Source organism: Numenius arquata, chromosome 8 (assembly GCF_964106895.1).
Source record: "Numenius arquata chromosome 8, bNumArq3.hap1.1, whole genome shotgun sequence".
Lineage (NCBI taxonomy): Eukaryota > Metazoa > Chordata > Aves > Charadriiformes > Scolopacidae > Numenius > Numenius arquata.
In genome coordinates, this window is record NC_133583.1 from 31,202,775 (window position 1) to 31,220,775 (window position 18,001).

Consider the following 18,001-nt stretch of genomic DNA (forward strand, 5'->3'; position numbering starts at 1 on the left):
AACGCAACGAAAGCAAGCCCTCGCCTTGCACTCCTCCAAGGGTCTCCAACATCTGAAGTAACTCAGGAGACCTTCCCACCATGAGCTACTCGCACTCTGTGTAGGGACCTCAGGACTTGATTCCTTTCAATCCAGATGTCAAAACACATCCTGATATTTAACCTGTTCTTACTTCCGAGATCTTAGTGACACATCTTTCACATGATAATATTCATGTTTTTATGCACCTATTTAAAAAAATCACATCCATCACTGACTGTCTATATTTCATTTGCGTTTTTTTTTTCCCGTCTCAAATCTCAGATAGGAAAACCAGCTCATTCTGTAGGTCATTCTGCCTTTTCAAGACAAGCCAGCTTTTCCATAGCAGGAGACACAAACCTCATTTTATCTATTAGGAACCTGCTTCACAGGAGAGGGCATCTTGGGCTGAATTTCCAAAAGACCCATAGACATGGGAGAACCTAAAGTTTCAAGGAAAAAGCACCTGCTGTATTTGGAGCCACTCTCTGGCTAGGTCAGATAGATCACCCCACCACAACGTCTGCACGTGGGGCTGGTACATGTGAAGCCATTAGCTGTCATAGCAAGGCTGACAGCTAACCAGGTTTCTCTTTGAAACGTAGGGTGCATTTGCTTTTGGGAAGGTCATCAAGGAGTTCATTTCAAAGCTGTAGCCACTCTTTAGCCTTGAACTGGGATTTTTGTTCCGAGTATGCCACAGCCATAATTTGTCCCTTTCTTTAACAACAAAACCCTCCATCACTCTGGGAGTGACATTGTGGCGCACGGCCGTTTGCAGAGCGAAGGACACTGATTCATCATTAATGGGTCTGAGTCGACCAGTTTGCTCTGCAGCTGCTGACCTTACAACGCGATGTGCCCCATTGCCCCGCTCTTCCCTGCAGACCCAAGGATACGCCCAGCTGCACCTGTGCAACATTGCCTCTGAGGCTATTTTTCCACTGCCTTTGTCAATTTTGACCAAAAGCTGGGAAAAACAATGAGCAGGCTGGGACATTTGCTGGTGTTTGATTTTCACTCCTGTTTTGTCAGCTTGGTCCCATCTACCGTAACCATGAACTACAGAGGAGGTGTGGGAAGAGAGACAAATCCACCTCCTAGACCAACACTCGGGAGACATGTTCATGTGAAAATAAAAAAATAAAGCCCCACACCACAACAGTTAGCAAAAGCAAAATCAAGAGGATGTGTGACAACTTATGAGATGCGAGGTTGATTTTAAACCCCAGAAAGGAGATCACGTTTGTAATTGATATCCCACCCTTCAATGCCATCACATCACCTCTTCCAGAGGGAAGCTCAGGTCTCCATGGAAAGAGCCCAAATGATGAAGAAGCTCTCAATCAGCCATGGAAAATTACTGCCCTAGCTAAATCACCTCCTGGCAAATTGGTGAGATGGAGAGCATGGACCCCTCAGCCCAGATGGTCCTCACCTATGAGCATGGGAGAAGGACAGCTACTGAACTCCACCAACACACCAGGTATTGCTCAGAAAGGTGAGCAACCGGAGGAGAAAAACTTGGCAGAGGAGATACCAATCTCTTAAAAAAGCTCTTGTGCATCATGGAAATTATAGACCAGTAAATCCTGCTTCTGCCCTGGACAGTTTGCTAGAGGAACCGGTAGGTGAGTGGGTTAATATGGGTCACTCAACACTGTAAGCCAGTAGATAAGGGTGATTCAATTTGATGGACTTGTTTCAAAGAGTCCTTGTCAAAATCCACCCTCAAAGTTTCCCAAAGCACCAGAGTGGGTTTGGGATAAGAGGGATAGTCCTCTTGAAGCCCACCAGGTGGGGGAGGAATAGGAGGTTAGTTTTCACAATGAAAGGAGGTTACCAAGAAACCCCATGGAGATCTTTGTCAGGACCTCGGCTGCTCAGAAATGCTCTGGAAGAGGAGCTGAATGACAAAGTTGGTCACCAACGCTAAATTTAGTCTCCACAAAGTTAAAGCTGCGAAGTGCTGGAGCAAAGTGGGCAAGGAAGTGGGCAGGTGAAATTCAACTTTGGTGAAAGCAAGCTGATCTCGAATCTCGCAAGCAGTATTCAGGTCAGACATCTCGTAATGGAGGAGGCAGAGCTAGGAAGGTTTAGCGGGGGGGGGGGGGGGGAGGGGATGTACAAGGAATATGAGATGTGTCAAACAGCCTTGTGGAGAGGAGAAACTAACTGTGTTAGGATCCCTCAGCAAAGAAAACAAAGAACTGAGCAGGGACATGATAAAAGCCTGTAAAATCATGAAGCCAGAGGAGAAATGGGAAAGGCAATGCTTATTCACTATATCTCACTTTGCAAAAATTAGGAGTGTAAAAACTAACAAAAGGCTGTGTTTCATCCACCATAAAGTAGGAAAGCACTGAGAAGGGAACCAAATTCAGGGAAGACAAAGCTATCAAGCCAGATAGCCTAGAGGCAAATATCAGCTCGAGAAATCCCTGCAGCACAGACCTCAGAAGTAGGAAAAGGACCAAGATATATATATGATGTGGTTTTAACATTTTTTCTCCCCAAGTATCAGCTACTTGCCATGGTTGGATGGTTGGAGATGCTGAGGGACCACAAACCCCACACTGCCCAGTGTCTTGGGGTTGGAAAGTGCCTGCAAAGCCAGCTAGGTGCTACCCAGGCCACCCTTTGAGGGCATGCATCCCACCCCAATGTGTCCCTTCAGGAGTGGCTGAGACCCTCTGCTCTTCCAGGCACTGCCTTGCTGGGGAAGGAGACCCCAAGGCAGCTCACTTCCATTGAGACAGCCTCTTGCCACCCAACCAGCAACTCCCTGCCTCCAAACCCCAGCCCTGTGCGCCGTCAGACCCTACTGACCCAAGACGCCTGCCAAGATTGCCTTCAGCTTTCCAAGCCAGCCAGCAATTTTCACAGGGAGGCAAAGGGCTATTTATATCCATCGCGGGCTGGCAGGGAAGGTAATGGCCGGCCACTCCAGCCCATCTGCCAGGCACTTAGCAAGACATCGGAGCATATCGTACAGGCGAGGTCAGGCAGCGGCGGTGGTGGGACAGGCGGGGGAAGCAGGGGGATGCATTACAGCGATGACATGGACTTCACTTCAAGGGTAAACTTCAGCATGCTCCTGCAGACTAATTTGTTTAAGTGCTCACTGCACCAAGGCCAAGAGGTCAGGCAAATTAAACATTATTTTGGCGTCTTCATGCTCAGCACAGGAAACGAGCACAGCCGCTCGTTCCTCATCTCCTGGGGGCAAAGCCGGGACCTGTCTGCCTTCTGGGACATGGGAGAGACGAGGTGGCCCTCCTAGGGGGTGAAATAGGATCAAAATAACCCTGTCTGTTCTCCTGCCAACAGCAGGGCCAAGAGTTTTTCCAAGAAGTGGTCCTCTTCATCCTCTCACCTCCTCTGGAGGGACCGATGCTGGTCTTGGGGGCAGGACAAATCCTCACAGGTGGCCCCATACCAGGAGGGAGAAGGCAGGCATGGGCTACTGCCAAGTGCAGCTTAATGTCATAAGTTCTTCAGTGCTTAGTAGCTCTTACTTGATTTCAACTCCATTTTCAGGTTTGTGGAGAGGCTTTGAAAGATAGTGGGGAGAAGGAATAAAAAAAAAGAAAAAAAAAGGAAGGAAGAAAGATGTAGAAGGGGAAAAAGTTGACTGTGCGTCTTGAATTTATCACTCCTGAAAGAAGAGCTTGTCAAGAGGGCCAGAGACCAGCCAGTGTGCGGTGATCAATGGGAGGACTTTTGGGTCTAGTCAAGCTTGTTTCAGATTTACAGGAACTGAATAGAGGCATAAATCTGTTGCTGCCTGACGAAAATGGAGGTAATTAAATCTGCAGGTGTATATAATTGTCATATTGATGATCTATATAAATCAGCGGAGCCAGCACAGGCACAAAGCGCCATGTTGAGCATGGATCCTCCTCGCCAGGAGCCATTTGCCCACCTGCCCGGCCAGGGGAGAGGGCTGGTGGGCACAGAACACAGCCCTGGGGACACCCATCTCACCCACACAGACCTGCCCATCACTGCAGCCACCAGAACCCTCTCCCCTGGGACAGATCTCCTATGGATTGCCCCCACGGGCAGCATAAGCAGCAGGACACCACCCTGTCCCTTTCAATGGATGCAATTACCCATGGTGTCATCCTGGCTACTGCCAAATTTCCTATGACTTCAGGAGGATGAAGACGGGACCACAAGCATTCAGATGCCCAACCATGGATGCCATGGGGGGCTCTTTGCAGTGACTTTGAAGCTCTGAGCCCAGGTGCAAGTGGGGCACTGGCTTTATCTTGTAGTGACTTTTTCTTTTTTATTTTATTTTAACCTCTGTTATTTTGGGAACTTTGAAGCCTAAGCTGCTCCGAGGTGGCTGCCTTTGTAGGAAGGACAGAAAGTGCAGAGCGGGGATTTGAAAGAGGGGGAGAAAGAGGGAGGGAAAAAATGGTGCTTCACAGCTGAGGTCTACGGCAGCTCCTTCACCGTTTCTCCCACACCCCAACAAAACCACCCCGGGAGGCACTCGGGGCACTTTTACCAGCAGCTACAGGAAATCTGGATGCAAAGCAACCACTGTGTCTTCTGTTTATCTAACACTGCGACGCAGAAAAACCTCCAAGACCTTTGCAGACCTGCATCCCTTCTCCCACCACTCAACGGGACACTCCTTAGTCCCCAGCGTGGCTACAGAGCATCCTTTCCAGCCTCCGTGGCTCAGCCCCGCTCCTTCCATGAGTGCTGGTGCCACGGGGACACATTTCTTCTTGCCATGCCAGGAGGGACGGGAACATGAGGGAAGGATTTCCCATCACCTTTGCCAGCCAGGCGCCCTTGCATGTGCCCATGGGCCAACCCCGCTTCCCAGGTTGAGGGCTACATACGTGCGGAAATTGGATAATTAAAAATTAAGCAAGCGCTTCTGCATTGCAGTCCAAATTATGTAACTCTTTGGTTTCAGCTCCCATCAGCTGTAATGCTATTGCACATCAGTATGGCCCTGCCTGTATTAACCTGCCTGTCTTCTCAGGAAGGGCTTATGCCCTTGGCAAGGGAAAGGAAACACCAATGTCATAAACACAGGCAGAAAGTTCCCTCATGTTCGCATGGGGGGAAAAAAAAAAACAAACACAACAGAGGAAAATCTACTTCTTTTCTTAGTCCTGTGCTGAAATCTGGGATTGCAAAAAAAAAAAAAAGGGATGGAGCCAGGATACTCCAACCCAGCCAAGTGCCAAGGATCACCCTGGCCGGGGCAACATCCCTGTGACCAGAGGGTTTCTGAGTAAGGGGCTGCTGCTGCTTGCTCCTCCTGCATCAAAGGGAAGCAGCATCCCATTTTAGCAAATAAGCAGCATTTCTATAAGGAAACAAAATTAAATCAAGGTGAGGAGTGAGCTGCATTTTTGGTATCTCTAGAGTGAAGAGCCCTTACAGACACTGAGAAACAGGTAGCTGCAAACTCCTGCATTTACAGCCACATCTTTGCTTTATCCCTGTGGGCTCTGGCTGTTGCTGAGACCGGGGCTTGGAGGCTGAGCCTGTCACTTCCTCCCTTCGTTGGCCAGAAACTCACCGAATACACGGCCATGGCCTCTGCAGTGCTATTCTCAGGACACAGATGTGTCTGCCACCCAATGTGAAACTATCCATTAATTCCTGTGGTGATTAACTCCAAAGGGCACTTTACTGGGGTCCATGCACGGTGGCTTCAGGAAGCAACCAGGGATGCCATGGTTCATACCCACAATGAGCAGCTCTGCCCATACCCTCCATCACTGTCCCTAACACCCTTTGGTTTTCACATGGTCCCTCCAGTTATTTACTACCTCCTGCCATCGTGCCTCTCCTCCCACCTCGTGGTCCTTCCTTTCCTGCCCTCACTCCATCATCCAGACACTTTTCCGTTGCCAGCACAGCTACATTTCACAGGCATGCTGCCTTTCATCCTGTGGTACGTGAAAAGCCCTTCTTCCCTGCTGCTGAGCTTTAATTACAAGAAGGCATCTGGATCCAGCCCAGGCTGACCATGCCACCACTGTCCCGTGGGGAGATGTGTACCACGTCCACCTGGGGAACCTCCGCATCCCTCATTCATCCCCCAGCCCCAGTGCCCACAGGACACCCCGTCACCCCAGTTTGTGCTGGCCGGCGTAGGGGGACTTGGGAGGGGATGCTTGGAGCCAGCACCTTAAGGTTGAGTCCTCTGGCTGTTAACCAGCAATGTGCCGTACTCAACAAGCAAGAAAAGGCCTAAATGTGATAATAAAAATATGTGGAAGCCAGGCCAGGTCCAAGGTTGACTAAGCAGGCTCGATGCACATGATACACTCCCCTCCCTGGCTCACTGGTGTTTCCACCATCTACCAAGGGGGCTGCGCTATTTCTCCTGTCCACCAGGAACATGGCACACCTAGGAAGAGAGCAGCTCTTGCTGAAGAGCTAACAACATTGGTTTGATTTTTCCCTGAAAGGATGTTTCAGGCACTGTCTTGCTTGTGGATGCTTAGACGTCCATCCCAGCCCAGCTAAAACTGCACCTTGGCGTGAGCTGGGATGGGATGCCTGCAGCTCCCCACTCACGAGCCAGCAGAGACTTTCGTAATACCCTCCAAATTCCCAGGCCATATGTGGCATGTCTGCTAAGACAAACTCCCTGGCTTGTCCCTTTTGCTGGCAAGAAAGCCAGCAATTCCATGGCAGCATGATGGTTCTTGAGTCCCATCACTGCTCCTCTCAAGAGCTCTCCCAAAGCAGTGAAAGCCAGAGCTCAGCTATTTCTGGCTGAAATAAAGGAAGGGTTGGGGAGATGCAGCTCTGGGATGGGAAAACAGCTCCTCACCAGCATGACTGCCACCAGGAAAGCAGCACCCAGAGGAGCTTGGGTCCAAACCTGATGTTTCCAGATTTCCCAGCAGCTGCGGACACTCGGGACACCATTAGGGGAGCGGACATGCTGAAAGCACCACAGCAATTTAAAGTCTGCACTGAGCTGGACTTACTACCCCCCTGGGACGCTGTGGCCACAGCTGCAAAGTTGAACCTGGCAAGGAAATTTGGGAGCACGATGTCTCCCAGGCATCTCCCCTTCCCCACCGAAGCCAGCCAGTTCAATTGCTTCCCCACAGAAGCACCCCTGCCAGGACACTGCCTTTCTCAGCAGGAGAAAGAGCACCACCTCCTCATGCCACACACATAAAGACAAATCACCCCCGACCTGCTCTGAGCAGCCCACCCCCATGCTGGAGATGTACTCTGTAGTTGTTTCCCATATCCTCACTCCTCCTGCAGCACCCTGAACCCTTCACTTGCACCACCACCCCACCCCAAACCCTCCACCTAGAGAGCTAGGAAGGGGTTTTTTTAAGCCTTGAGACAACTCTTCTAAAAAACCACCCTGCTTCTTCATCCGTGTTGGAGAAACCCCATTACAGCAGGGCATTTGCTAGCTGCAGTGCAGTGGCACTGGGAAGCACCAGGAGCCCACCGGCCTGGGCAGCAGGTTCCCAGCACCATGCCCTCCCTCTCTCACTCCCTTTGGGATGCTCAAATTAATTGCCTTGTCTCCTGGAGCTTTTAGCTGGAACAAATAAAAGAAAAAAGGGGGGTTGCCAAAACCTGTAATAAGGTCTACGGTTCCTCTGAGCTACAAGGGCTGCTTTAAATTTCAGGGTTATTTCTTTTTTTTTTTTATTTGAAGGAGGTTTCCATGGTAACTGTCTCCCATCACATAAGAGCCTGTCCCCGGGATATTTCGGGGTTGCTAATATCTGCTTTCCCAGGCAGTCACTGTGTTGTGACGGTGACATCGTGGCCGGGTTTTTTGGCAGGGGAGGAGGGTGTAGGAGAGAGGAACAGGAGGTGCCGCTCCCAGAAACCAAGGTCAAGGTCCTGCCTGTACCCCATTTCCCCTGCCCATCAGGCAGACCACCATCCCAAAGGGCTCTGGCAGCCAGGTGATTATTTCACCTGGACCACAGACCAGATTTGGGGAGCACTCCTGAGGCAACACAACCCCTGCTGGGCCAAGCAGCAGCAATCTGTCCATGCAAGGGCACAAGCGTGTTGGGTCTCCTTAAGGGAGACCCTTAAGGGTTTCCTTAACATTTGCTGCCACCTTCTCCAACCTTTCTCCAAGTTCCTTCCTCCACCAGGTTAGTTTTCAGCTGGATCAGCTCCCCGTGGGAGCAAAGCCAGCTCTCTGCATCCCCCATAGCTGCTTGCTCTGCTACGCTCGTTAGTCATCCTAATTACTGAAATGTCTCAGAGCCAGCTAGGAAAGACACTGTATCTCCTCTTGCATCAGGGCTGTGGACCCCGAACTTCTGTGACCGATGTGCCACCACTAGCTAGAGGGTTCCTCAAGGATCTTTTACCCTCCCTTCAGTTATAAATGGTGAAAAAGGCAGCTGCACGTTCCCCAGCAGATCTCAGGCTCTGCAGACAGGACATGGCTGAGGGGACAGGCTCAGACCCCTGCCTGTGCCTGTCACTGGCAAACGCAAATGAGGCCCTGCAGCAAAGCAAAGCGTGAAGTGAACTTAGACCCCAAAGAGCCCAGTGCCAGCAGGCCAGGGTGAGCATCCATCCTGAGCATCCCCTGGCCTCAGGGCAGCAAAACAGGATCAGAAATATCAACACAGCGCACAGGAGTGAAGGATGCTTTCCTCTGGGCACGTTCACAGCATTAAGCCGTAGTGGGGTGGCCAGAACCTGGCAATCAAAAATCTTCCCTTATCTAGACAAATCCCACAGCCTCCAGACCGCTGCTGCTCAGGGTGAGCCGCCGGCCACAGCCAGGCTGGCTGCAGAGAAGCCAGAGCCTGGCAATTTGCAAGTAAAAGGACAACGAGTCTTAAATTACAGAGCCATCACCATCCAGATGCTGCCTTAATCCCACCAGGCAAAAAATTCCTTCATTTGAAGGACTGCTTTGCAGCAAGACTCAAAGGGAGATGATATCAGACCCTCCATTTAGCTGGTTAAGCAACCATTGAAAAAATAATAAGATAAAATAAAATAAAATAAAATAAAATATAAAATAAAATAAAATAAAATAAAATAAAATGGTAGGAAATGGGATGTGGCCCAGATGCAAATGCCACCAGTGTGGGGAGAGAAGGGCAGAGGCAAGATAGTGTCAGGGAGAAGTGCAGCTGCCCAAGGATCTCCACCACTGTGTGGACCAGAGCTAGTTCCTGGGGTAAAACATGCCACAAAGCTTTGGGGGTCTTTAAGAAGTGCCCACACAGGCAGCCTGGCCCTCAAAAGTGGGACAGTTCTCAGGGCAGGAATGGGAGTGAGCCTGAGCATCCCTGCCAGGATGCAGTCTGAGAAATTAAGGCTCGGAGTGATTAAAGGGAGCCAGGAGTATTGCTCTGCACATTCAGCCAAAACAGGGGGCCTGGCCCCCCACAGACACTTCGGTCCTCTGCCTGTCCTGCCAGGCGCTGCCAGACCCTGATACCCACCGGTGAAAAGCCAAACGGCCCCACAACCTGCTCCCCCCACTGCTTTCTGGGTCAGCCAGATTCCCTCCCAGCCCTGCTGCCGCTGGAGCCGGCTGGATGAGTGGTTGCTGTGGCAACGGGTTCCCAGAGACAAAATCCCTATTTCTTATTTTTTTTTTCCTTGGTTAAGAAAAAAATATACAAGAGGCCCTCTACATCCGCTGTGCTACCGAAACCTCCGCTCCCAGTAAGAGAGTGGGTTGGTGATGGGCAGAACATGGGGGATGGGAATGCGCACCCTGTGCCTCCCTCCTGAGCCTTGGTCACCCTCAGTTTGGCCTGTGTTCCTCACAGGGATGCTGCCCACTTTCCTGCAGCATTATCCACCCTGGGTACTGGGATTTAAGTGCTGCCCCTGCTCATAGCTGAGGTTGGTGTTGAGCTCCATCACCTGAAAGAAGGTGAGCGACAAGGCATGAGGGTGCGCTTGGTGCTTCAGCGGCTCTGAGCAGGTCACCTCGCCCACTCTGGCCCCATCCTTCAGCTAGAAAAGGGATGTGGAGAGGTCAGGTTTACATTGTACGGCCAAGAGCAAGGGCAGGAATGAGGTCCTACTAGCAGTTTGTACCCAAACCTGTCCTGTCCTACCAGGTGCTCCAGAGCAGGTCCAGGGCAAGATGCATGCCCTTGGCTGGTCCCTCTCTGCTTTGCTGGAAGCTCTGCAAGCCCCCCAAGCCTTGGCGGCACCCTTTGGGGCACACTGGCCTCTGCTGTCAGCACCCAAGAGGACAACTACAGTGCAAAAAGCAAGGACTAAAGCATCAGAGGGGGAAGCAGGTGCATCAGCACCGAGGTCTCAGTGATCGGCCAATTTGGATGGAGGAAAAAGTAGGAGGCAAACAATGGGGAGGGACGCATCCCACACCACAGACTGGGCATCTGGCGGTGCTCTGGATGCCATGGACAGCGTCCCACCACTAGCACCAACCACTCCAGGAGGGCATAGGAAGAAGGTGGCACCCCTGGATCTGGAGATGTAAATCCCAAAGCATCCATCTCAAAGTAACCCCACAGCGATGGAAACAGGGGTTAGGACCACGGCCAGGCAATCAGCTGCTGGCAGCAGAAGGGAATAAAGCACATCCCATGCCCAGGGCGGATATCAGGATGTCCCCAGCTGTTTTGCCAGCAGGCAGGAGGGTTGCTGAGATGGGGTGTTTCGGGGTCCCTTCCCCGCAGGTCCTTGCGTGGGTGGGTTGGGATCCCCCAGTGAACCCCCTGGCCACCCTCCAAGCTGCCTGGCAGGGAGGTGCTGGCGGCTGCCCCCTTGGCCAAGCACGCAGGAGCATAGATCATACTGCTGGGTTTCAGTGCATGCGACAGTGTCCAGGATCAAAGCCAAGTTCAATTAATGGCTCACAATCTTATTAGAGAAATTATTTCAGGATCTTGAGTAAAAGTCCGATATATCCACTCCATTCCATTAGTCAGGCTCATTTAGTAATTCAATCAATCTAAGCAAGGCAATTGAGCTCTTCTGGTATAATTTAACTCGGTTATTCTCTAGGTACTTAAGAATTTCTTAATATTTGGTCCATTATTTTACCATTACACCTATTTCCAGGTGCAAGGTTCATACCAGAGCGATGCTGTGGGTCCAGCAGTGGGACCAGCCCCACTGCCGACCTCTGCCATACCCTGGTCTCGCAGGATGGGGATGTGTGATGGGGAAGGGGAGCTCCAATGGTGATACTGGGGTGCCCTCGCCTCCCTTGGAAATGAACCACAACACCCCAAGACCCGCTTTCCCAACACAGAGAGCCAGGACCAAAGACCTGCTCTGCATGCCACCAGCTTTGGGACTCACCTCTGGCACCCAGACCCAGGCGAGAGGAGTAGGGCCAAGCAACCCCTAACCAAAATCCAGTGGGATGCTCTTCCCACCTGACATGGAAGTGAAAAACAAAAAAAAGGGATAATGCAACCTGAAGCCCCTTGCCTCCTGCTTCCCTCCTCTGGGGCCATTTAGGAGCCAGGGGTGAGGGTAGATGGTGGGGACGACACCACCTCCTGCAGTCCACGGCAGCGTGGAGGTGCATGGGATGTGGATGAGAGATGACGGGTGTCACATCTCAACACCTCCCCACACACCCTGAAAGGAGAGCCAGGGCAGGCAGGCATGCCAGCCGCCCGTCAGCCCGATTAGTGGCAGCCTGCATCCCCACAGCAGTCCATCTCATGGCCCCCACGACCCCCTGTGCTATCCACCCATAATTAAGCCAAGGAAGTCATGGCCAGAGCATCCACCAGCACAGGCAAGAGCTTAGCAGAGATTTAACAAAAAAAATTGATTAGATATTTTGGGGAGATGATCAAGAGCAGTTAAATATGCCCAACTCATCGGTGCCTTTGAAAAATCTCACCCCTCTAAAAAATTAGAATTGATTTTGTATTTAAAAAGGAATCTATTTAATTTAAAAGTAAGATAATTTGAAATCATGACAGCTTGTATTAAGGCCTGAGTTTATGATAATCTATTAAAGTCATTGAAGTTAAGAACCGTCTCCCATCCTCTGTTGCCAAGGCTCCTGTGAGGGCGATGAGGAGCAGGGGATGTCGGGGTGTGAGGGACTGTGCTGCCCCCATTTCAGGGCATGACAGCTGGGCTGGAAACCGGGGAGGCAGAAAAAGTTCCTCCAGCTCCTCTGTGCTCAGGGGAAAAAAACCACAGGACACGAGTAACTATCTGGTATTTCAAGATCTTGAATTATCTGGTACTCAGAAAGCACGGGTTCAACCCATCAGCTCCGCTTTCTCATTCCTCAAGTCCATTTTATGCACAAAACTGCATTTCAAGACTTCACTTTTCAACTATCTAGCGCATTACATGGGTGAGGGAGTCAAAGACACCATCTTTCGCTCAGTTTTTAATTGCATTGCAAATCTACACTGAGCCCAAGGGGCCACAGGAAGCTAGGATGCTAATAAATACCCCGCTCGCCAGTTTGTAACCTGTGAAGGATGGGGCCCAAAAAATTAGCAGCCCGCAGGAGTGTGAATCCAGTTAATGACATATCAAATGCGGCTGGATGCTGCCGAGCCAAGCAGCAAGAAAGAAGGGGGTGTGAAGGTTAGCGGACAGGGAATATTGAGCTGCTAATTAGCATTTCTTAATGGCCACAAACCAGTGAGACTCAGCCTCCCTTCAGGAAAAAAAATACAACTAATGCAACAAACACGAAACGAGATCAAAGGCGACCATTGCAAATGGAGGTTTCCTTGATTTAAAGCAGGATGAAACTGGGTGCTTTTAAATCCAGGCAGCCTGGTGCACACCAGCGAGCAGCCCCATCCCTACTCCCACGCCCTTGACGCTTCCCGAAAATTTAGGAGGTGGGAAAAAAACCCACAGCAAAACAGAGGGGATAGTGTTGGAGTCCTTTTGAGGTCATGCATGTAAAGCCGTGTGCATTTTGATGGGTATGAGCACGGAAGGAAGGTGCTGCACGTGGGAATGGTGTGCCACCGAGCTGCTCCCGAGCAAACGCGGGCAGCAAGGCAGCACGTGCACAAGAAGGTGCCCAGCACAATTTAAACACACTCCTTTTGTTAGCAAAGGGAGGTACAAAGCAGCTGAAAGCCCTGCCCGAGTGCCTCCCCTCACCATAAACCAGGGAAATAATTCCCAAAACTATCCCTCTGCTTTTGGAGGAACCTGGAGGCAGGCACAGAGTCCCCACATTTGGGAGGGCTGAGCACTAACGCATTCGACACATCCAACTCCGGCACTGGGACAGCCCCGAGAGGGGATGAGACCCAAAAATGGTGCATGCAGAAGCAATGCTTCACCCTCTTGGGTAAAGATAAATATGAATCTAAAGCCACAGGGCAGTGGATCAAAGCAAGCCAAAACAAACATGTCCCCCCAAGCCCCTCTCTGAGCCCCCCACAGGTCACCACTACTGGCAGCAGGGAGAAGCAAATGCATGAAGGGGACGGATGTCAGTATCCACATATGACTTTCCCACCACCCCCTGCAGACCCTGAGGTTGGGCAGACAGCCCCTGGCTCCCCATCACCCCCACTGGCACAGAAGAGCCCTGGCAGAGCCTGGCTCTTGATGGGGGGGGTCAATCAAAGTCCCTGCCACACCACCCACCAGCAGCGAGGGGATGCCTGCAACCTCCACGCTCATCATTAAGTTGATTATGTTACCAGAGCATCTCATCAGGGGTGGGGAGTGAGAGCCATTTTTGGGGTGCCCAGTTTAATACACACACACCCCCAGCACCCTATTTTTAGCAAGCAGCATATGTGGCTCTCCAAAGACCCAACACATCTCTAGCTGGAGAAAAAACTTTGACCCACGTGCCCGTTGGTGGGATGCCCGGCTTGGCCACCATGGCAGGGAGGTACCACAAAGGCAAGGGAAGCCACACACGCCAGTCTCCACGAACACCAGCCAAGCTTGAAAGCTCTTGAACTATTCAGGGGGGTTTTGAGGGGGACAGCCAGGGCCGAAGGGGGATGACACCTGAATACCCTTGGGCTCCCCAATCCTGACCCTTTCCTGGCTGCTCCCCTTGCCCTGCCGCAGTCCCACCCTGCCACAGCCACCTCCCTGAACACTCCTGCCATCTTCATGGGTGTCCTGGTTTGAGGTAAAACAGAACCAATTATCTTTTCAGTAATTTTACATTTCAGTTAAGCCTCTTCTAACTCTCTGAAATTAAGGGCATATTTTTCAGACAGTGCCTGCTTCTAGCAGATAAGGTCTGGTGTTTATTGTGAATATCAAGGGTTAGTATGCAGAGAGGCTACTGCTAAGTACAACCACCAAGGTCAGCTAATTTTGTTATGCACCAAGTTGGAGGGTTGGAAGTGGAAAAGTGTAGAGGGGTAGGACCTGTGGGGAGGAGTGGACAGGACAGGTGACCCAAAACTGACCAACTGGGTATTCCATCCCATCTGCATCATGCTCAGTATAAAAGCTGAGGGATCAAAGAGGTCAGCCTCTTTCTTCAGTGGGTGGTGTCTGAGGGAGACTCTGTCTGTTCGTCTGCCTTTGATCCCAATCCATGCATTCCTGAATCCAGATCCTGAGTTCAGCTCTCATCCATTGCTAAGTCCAGTCTGGGACTTTCCCAGTGCCTGCCAGTGATGTGATCACCATCCTGGGAGCTTGTTACCGGTTTTGTGTATATTGTATATATTTCATTATTTTCTTTTTTTAATATATTATTATATTTTCTTTTTAATAATAATATTTCATTAAAGTAGTTTTAGTTTTCTTTTCAATCCATAAGTCTATCTCATTCTTCTCTCCCTTGGGAGAGAAGTTAAAGAGAGCATCCATCTGTCATTTGTTTTAGTGGCCAGCCCAGCCCAAACCACAACAATGGGGGAACTGAGACTCGGAGCAACCTTGAGGGAGTTGCTCAAGATGCCACGTGGCAGAGCCAAGGTGAGTGACAGACACTTCCAGGAGCACCCATGCAACACCGCTTGCCCTTCATGGTGCTCGAAGCCCAAACCCAGGTCCTCCCTGGCCTGGGGGCAGCACCCTGGGGTTCGGCCCAAGGCCCTGCCAGCCGGAGGGGCAGCTCCTCCTCAGGACCTGTTCCCTGTACACAGGTCCTGGATCCAAAAAACCACCAAGAGGAAAAGGAGAATTCACCCAGCTCCCTCCCCAGTAAAGACTCCCTAAACCAGACCTGGCTCAGAGGCACAAAGGTGCTTGTGCACAATTAATTGTCCGGGGTTTGCCAGGGACAGTGCAATCAGCACTGTGTGAAGCCAGGCTCCTGGAAGGATGCTCAAATACACCCTCCAGCCACACACAAGCCTTGTGGAAACACAGCCACTAACACTGGTTCCGCACATCAACCCAACATGGCCACATCCCCACCGAGTGCGCAGTGCCAAGAGTGACGCTCTCTCCCCATGGGTTTCTTTGGCTGGGGGCTCTCCAGCTGCAGAGGATGCAGCCTCTGAGTTACTAAGTCTGGGTCTTGCAAACTCTATGCACTTCAGGGCTTCTGCCATGCAAGAGAAGTGTTCAGGCTAATAGTAACAATAATAATAATAACAACAATAACAACAATAGTCCACACACATGGCAAAGCAGCACAACAACAACAATAATAATACCCACACAGAGCAAGGTGGCCATGCCAGATTCAAAGCAAGTCCTTCTCTCGCAGGAAGGAGGGAGATGTAACATGGCATCTCCCAGGAGTCACCAAGCCAAAACTCTGGCAAACAGCAGGCCTACGAGGTACCCCCTCCTGTCAGTCCAGCACCAGCATCCCTGGTGGGGAGACCTGTACTAGAACCACCTCAGTGTCTCTACAGCCCAAACCCCTAGTTGCTGGGGTGCACAGCCCCGTGCAACCAATGTCCCAGGCAATAATGCCCAGGAGAACCTGGACACCACCAGAACATCAGGATGCGCTGACATGGGGCCAGTCATCCTCATATTTGTCTGGTGGCCATAAGCAGGAGTTGAAAGCAAAACCCTGCCTGGCATCATCAGTGCAAACCCTGGGTGCAGCGGGGTCTGTCAGGGTGGGTGGGTCCTTTCCTGTGCTACCCAGCATATGGCACCTCGTGGATTTGAAAAATCCCGGGTGGAATCCCCACAGTACCAGCCAGGGGCCATGCCTGGGGACCCCTGCCCCATCAAAGCCAACCATCCCCGCCCAGATGCTCCCCGCTGGCAGCATCTCAGGCCCTGAGGCCCACTGGGGCCTAGCTCCCTGGGAGCGGGTCCAAGGGGGGCAGGGGACAGGTGCCCAGGTGGCCTTTGGGGTGTCAAGGCGGCGCAGGACCAGCGGCCATGCTTGCACGTCCCCCTGCATCTGCCGCGCTGCCGCCCTGTTGCCACAGCAACACTCTCCGGCCTCCGCCGCAGCATCCCGCAGCACAGGGCTTGGACAGGCAGACCCGGGGGGGGCACTGATAGCCCGCTGCCCTCTCCTCGCATGGCCCCCAGCCTCGAGCAAATCATCCCTAGGTGTTCTGCACGCGCACACACACACACACACGCGCACACCATGGTATCAACAGCCCCCCACCTGCCTCTGCCTTTCCCATGGGAGAAGGGGGATGCCCATGCAGCAGCAAGTACTGCCCCGAGCCAGTGCAGCACCCAGAACCAGGGGCTTTTTTCCACGCAGAGGGGTTTAAGGGGTTATGGAGGTGATGAAGCGCTGGGGAGAAAACCCAGTCTGTGGTCACCTCTACCCTCTGCCCGTGCACAAGGGTGGCACAGAGGGGCAATGCCATGGAGAGCAACATGCCAGAGCTTCATTTTTGGGACAACATCCAGACATGGGTGGCTTTTTAAAAACTTCACAGGTAGCCAAGGTGCTGCTGGAGCAGCAATGGGTGGACAAGGTTTGCAGGAGGTGTGCACAGCCCCCACGGGACTGCTAGGAAAGCGACAGTGGCGTTTGCCCGGGGCAGGGGGGTTAGATGCGGGTGGTGGTAGGAAACTGGTATCCTGCACAAATATCACTAAAAATTAAAAATCTCAGTGACTTGTTCCAGGTGGTGTGGAGGGAAGCAAGTCCCTGCGTACAAGCGGCGGAGGCCTTGCTCTGATCCCAACATGAACAAAGGAGCAAATCGTTGGCTTTTTTCGGTGGATGAAAGCTGCAGGAGCCCATCGGATTTGGGCAGATGTGCCTCACACAGTGGGTGAAGCACAGAGGCCTGGCTAGAGCGGGAAGCACTTGGACCATGTGAGCAGGCCAAAGCCTAAACCTGGGGGCAGGAGTACTGGAGACAGCACACACAAGCAGGATGGGAAACGCTGGCACCGAAGTATTTTTTTCACCAGGCTGCAGGAAAGGTGGCTCTGCTCACGGACAGACAAAGCAGAAACCCTCACCTCCAGCCAGCCACGCTGGAAGCAGGCTGTGGGCCTCCTGCTGGCACAAGCCGCTGGGGACCCTGCTCCGAGCTGGAGATAAGCCCCAGGGATGACAACCCAGGGATGCACCGAGCACCCCAGGCCTGCAGCACCTCCACAGCATCCACCCCGGTGCCGCAGCCAGTACCGAGACGCTGCAGCGAGGTGAACGGGCACCGGGGCCGACATGCTGCAGCGGGGTGAACCGGCACCGGGGCAGAGATGCTGCAGGGTACCCCCACGCCGGTGCCGCAGGGAGGAGCCCCGCGGCCGGGGATGCTCGGGGCCCGCTGCCGGGAGGGGAGGGAACCCGCCGCGTACCGGCGCTGCCGGCAGGCACGCCCGGAGGCTCACCCAGCACGAAGTAAGGCAGCTCCGTGTTCTCCAGGTCATCCACCACCACCATCTCGCCGGGGAAATCGTTGCGGACGGAGAAGAGCAGCTTGGGCTCGGCGGCCGAGGGGCCGTGCATGATGCTGAGGTCGTTCTCCCGCAGGAAAGGCAGCGCCGACACCGTGATGCTCTTCAGCTTACACTCCAGCTCCTTGGCCGCCGCCTCCGCCGCCGCCTCGGCGGGGCCGCTGCCCGCCGCCAGGCAGCAGCCGGCGAGCAGGGCGCACAGCCCGGCTAAAGCCAT

The 18,001-nt window shown here is 52.4% G+C and overlaps 1 protein-coding gene across 1 annotated transcript in view; it reads right to left on the reverse strand.

Moving 5' to 3' along the window:
• ASTN1 (astrotactin 1) overlaps positions 1–18,001 on the reverse strand; it is a 53,896-nt gene extending 35,895 nt beyond the window's left edge. Inside the window, exon 1 of the mRNA XM_074152678.1 lies at positions 17,719–18,001. Coding sequence (XP_074008779.1) covers positions 17,719–18,001 — 283 coding nt within the window. The remainder of the gene's footprint in view (positions 1–17,718) is intronic.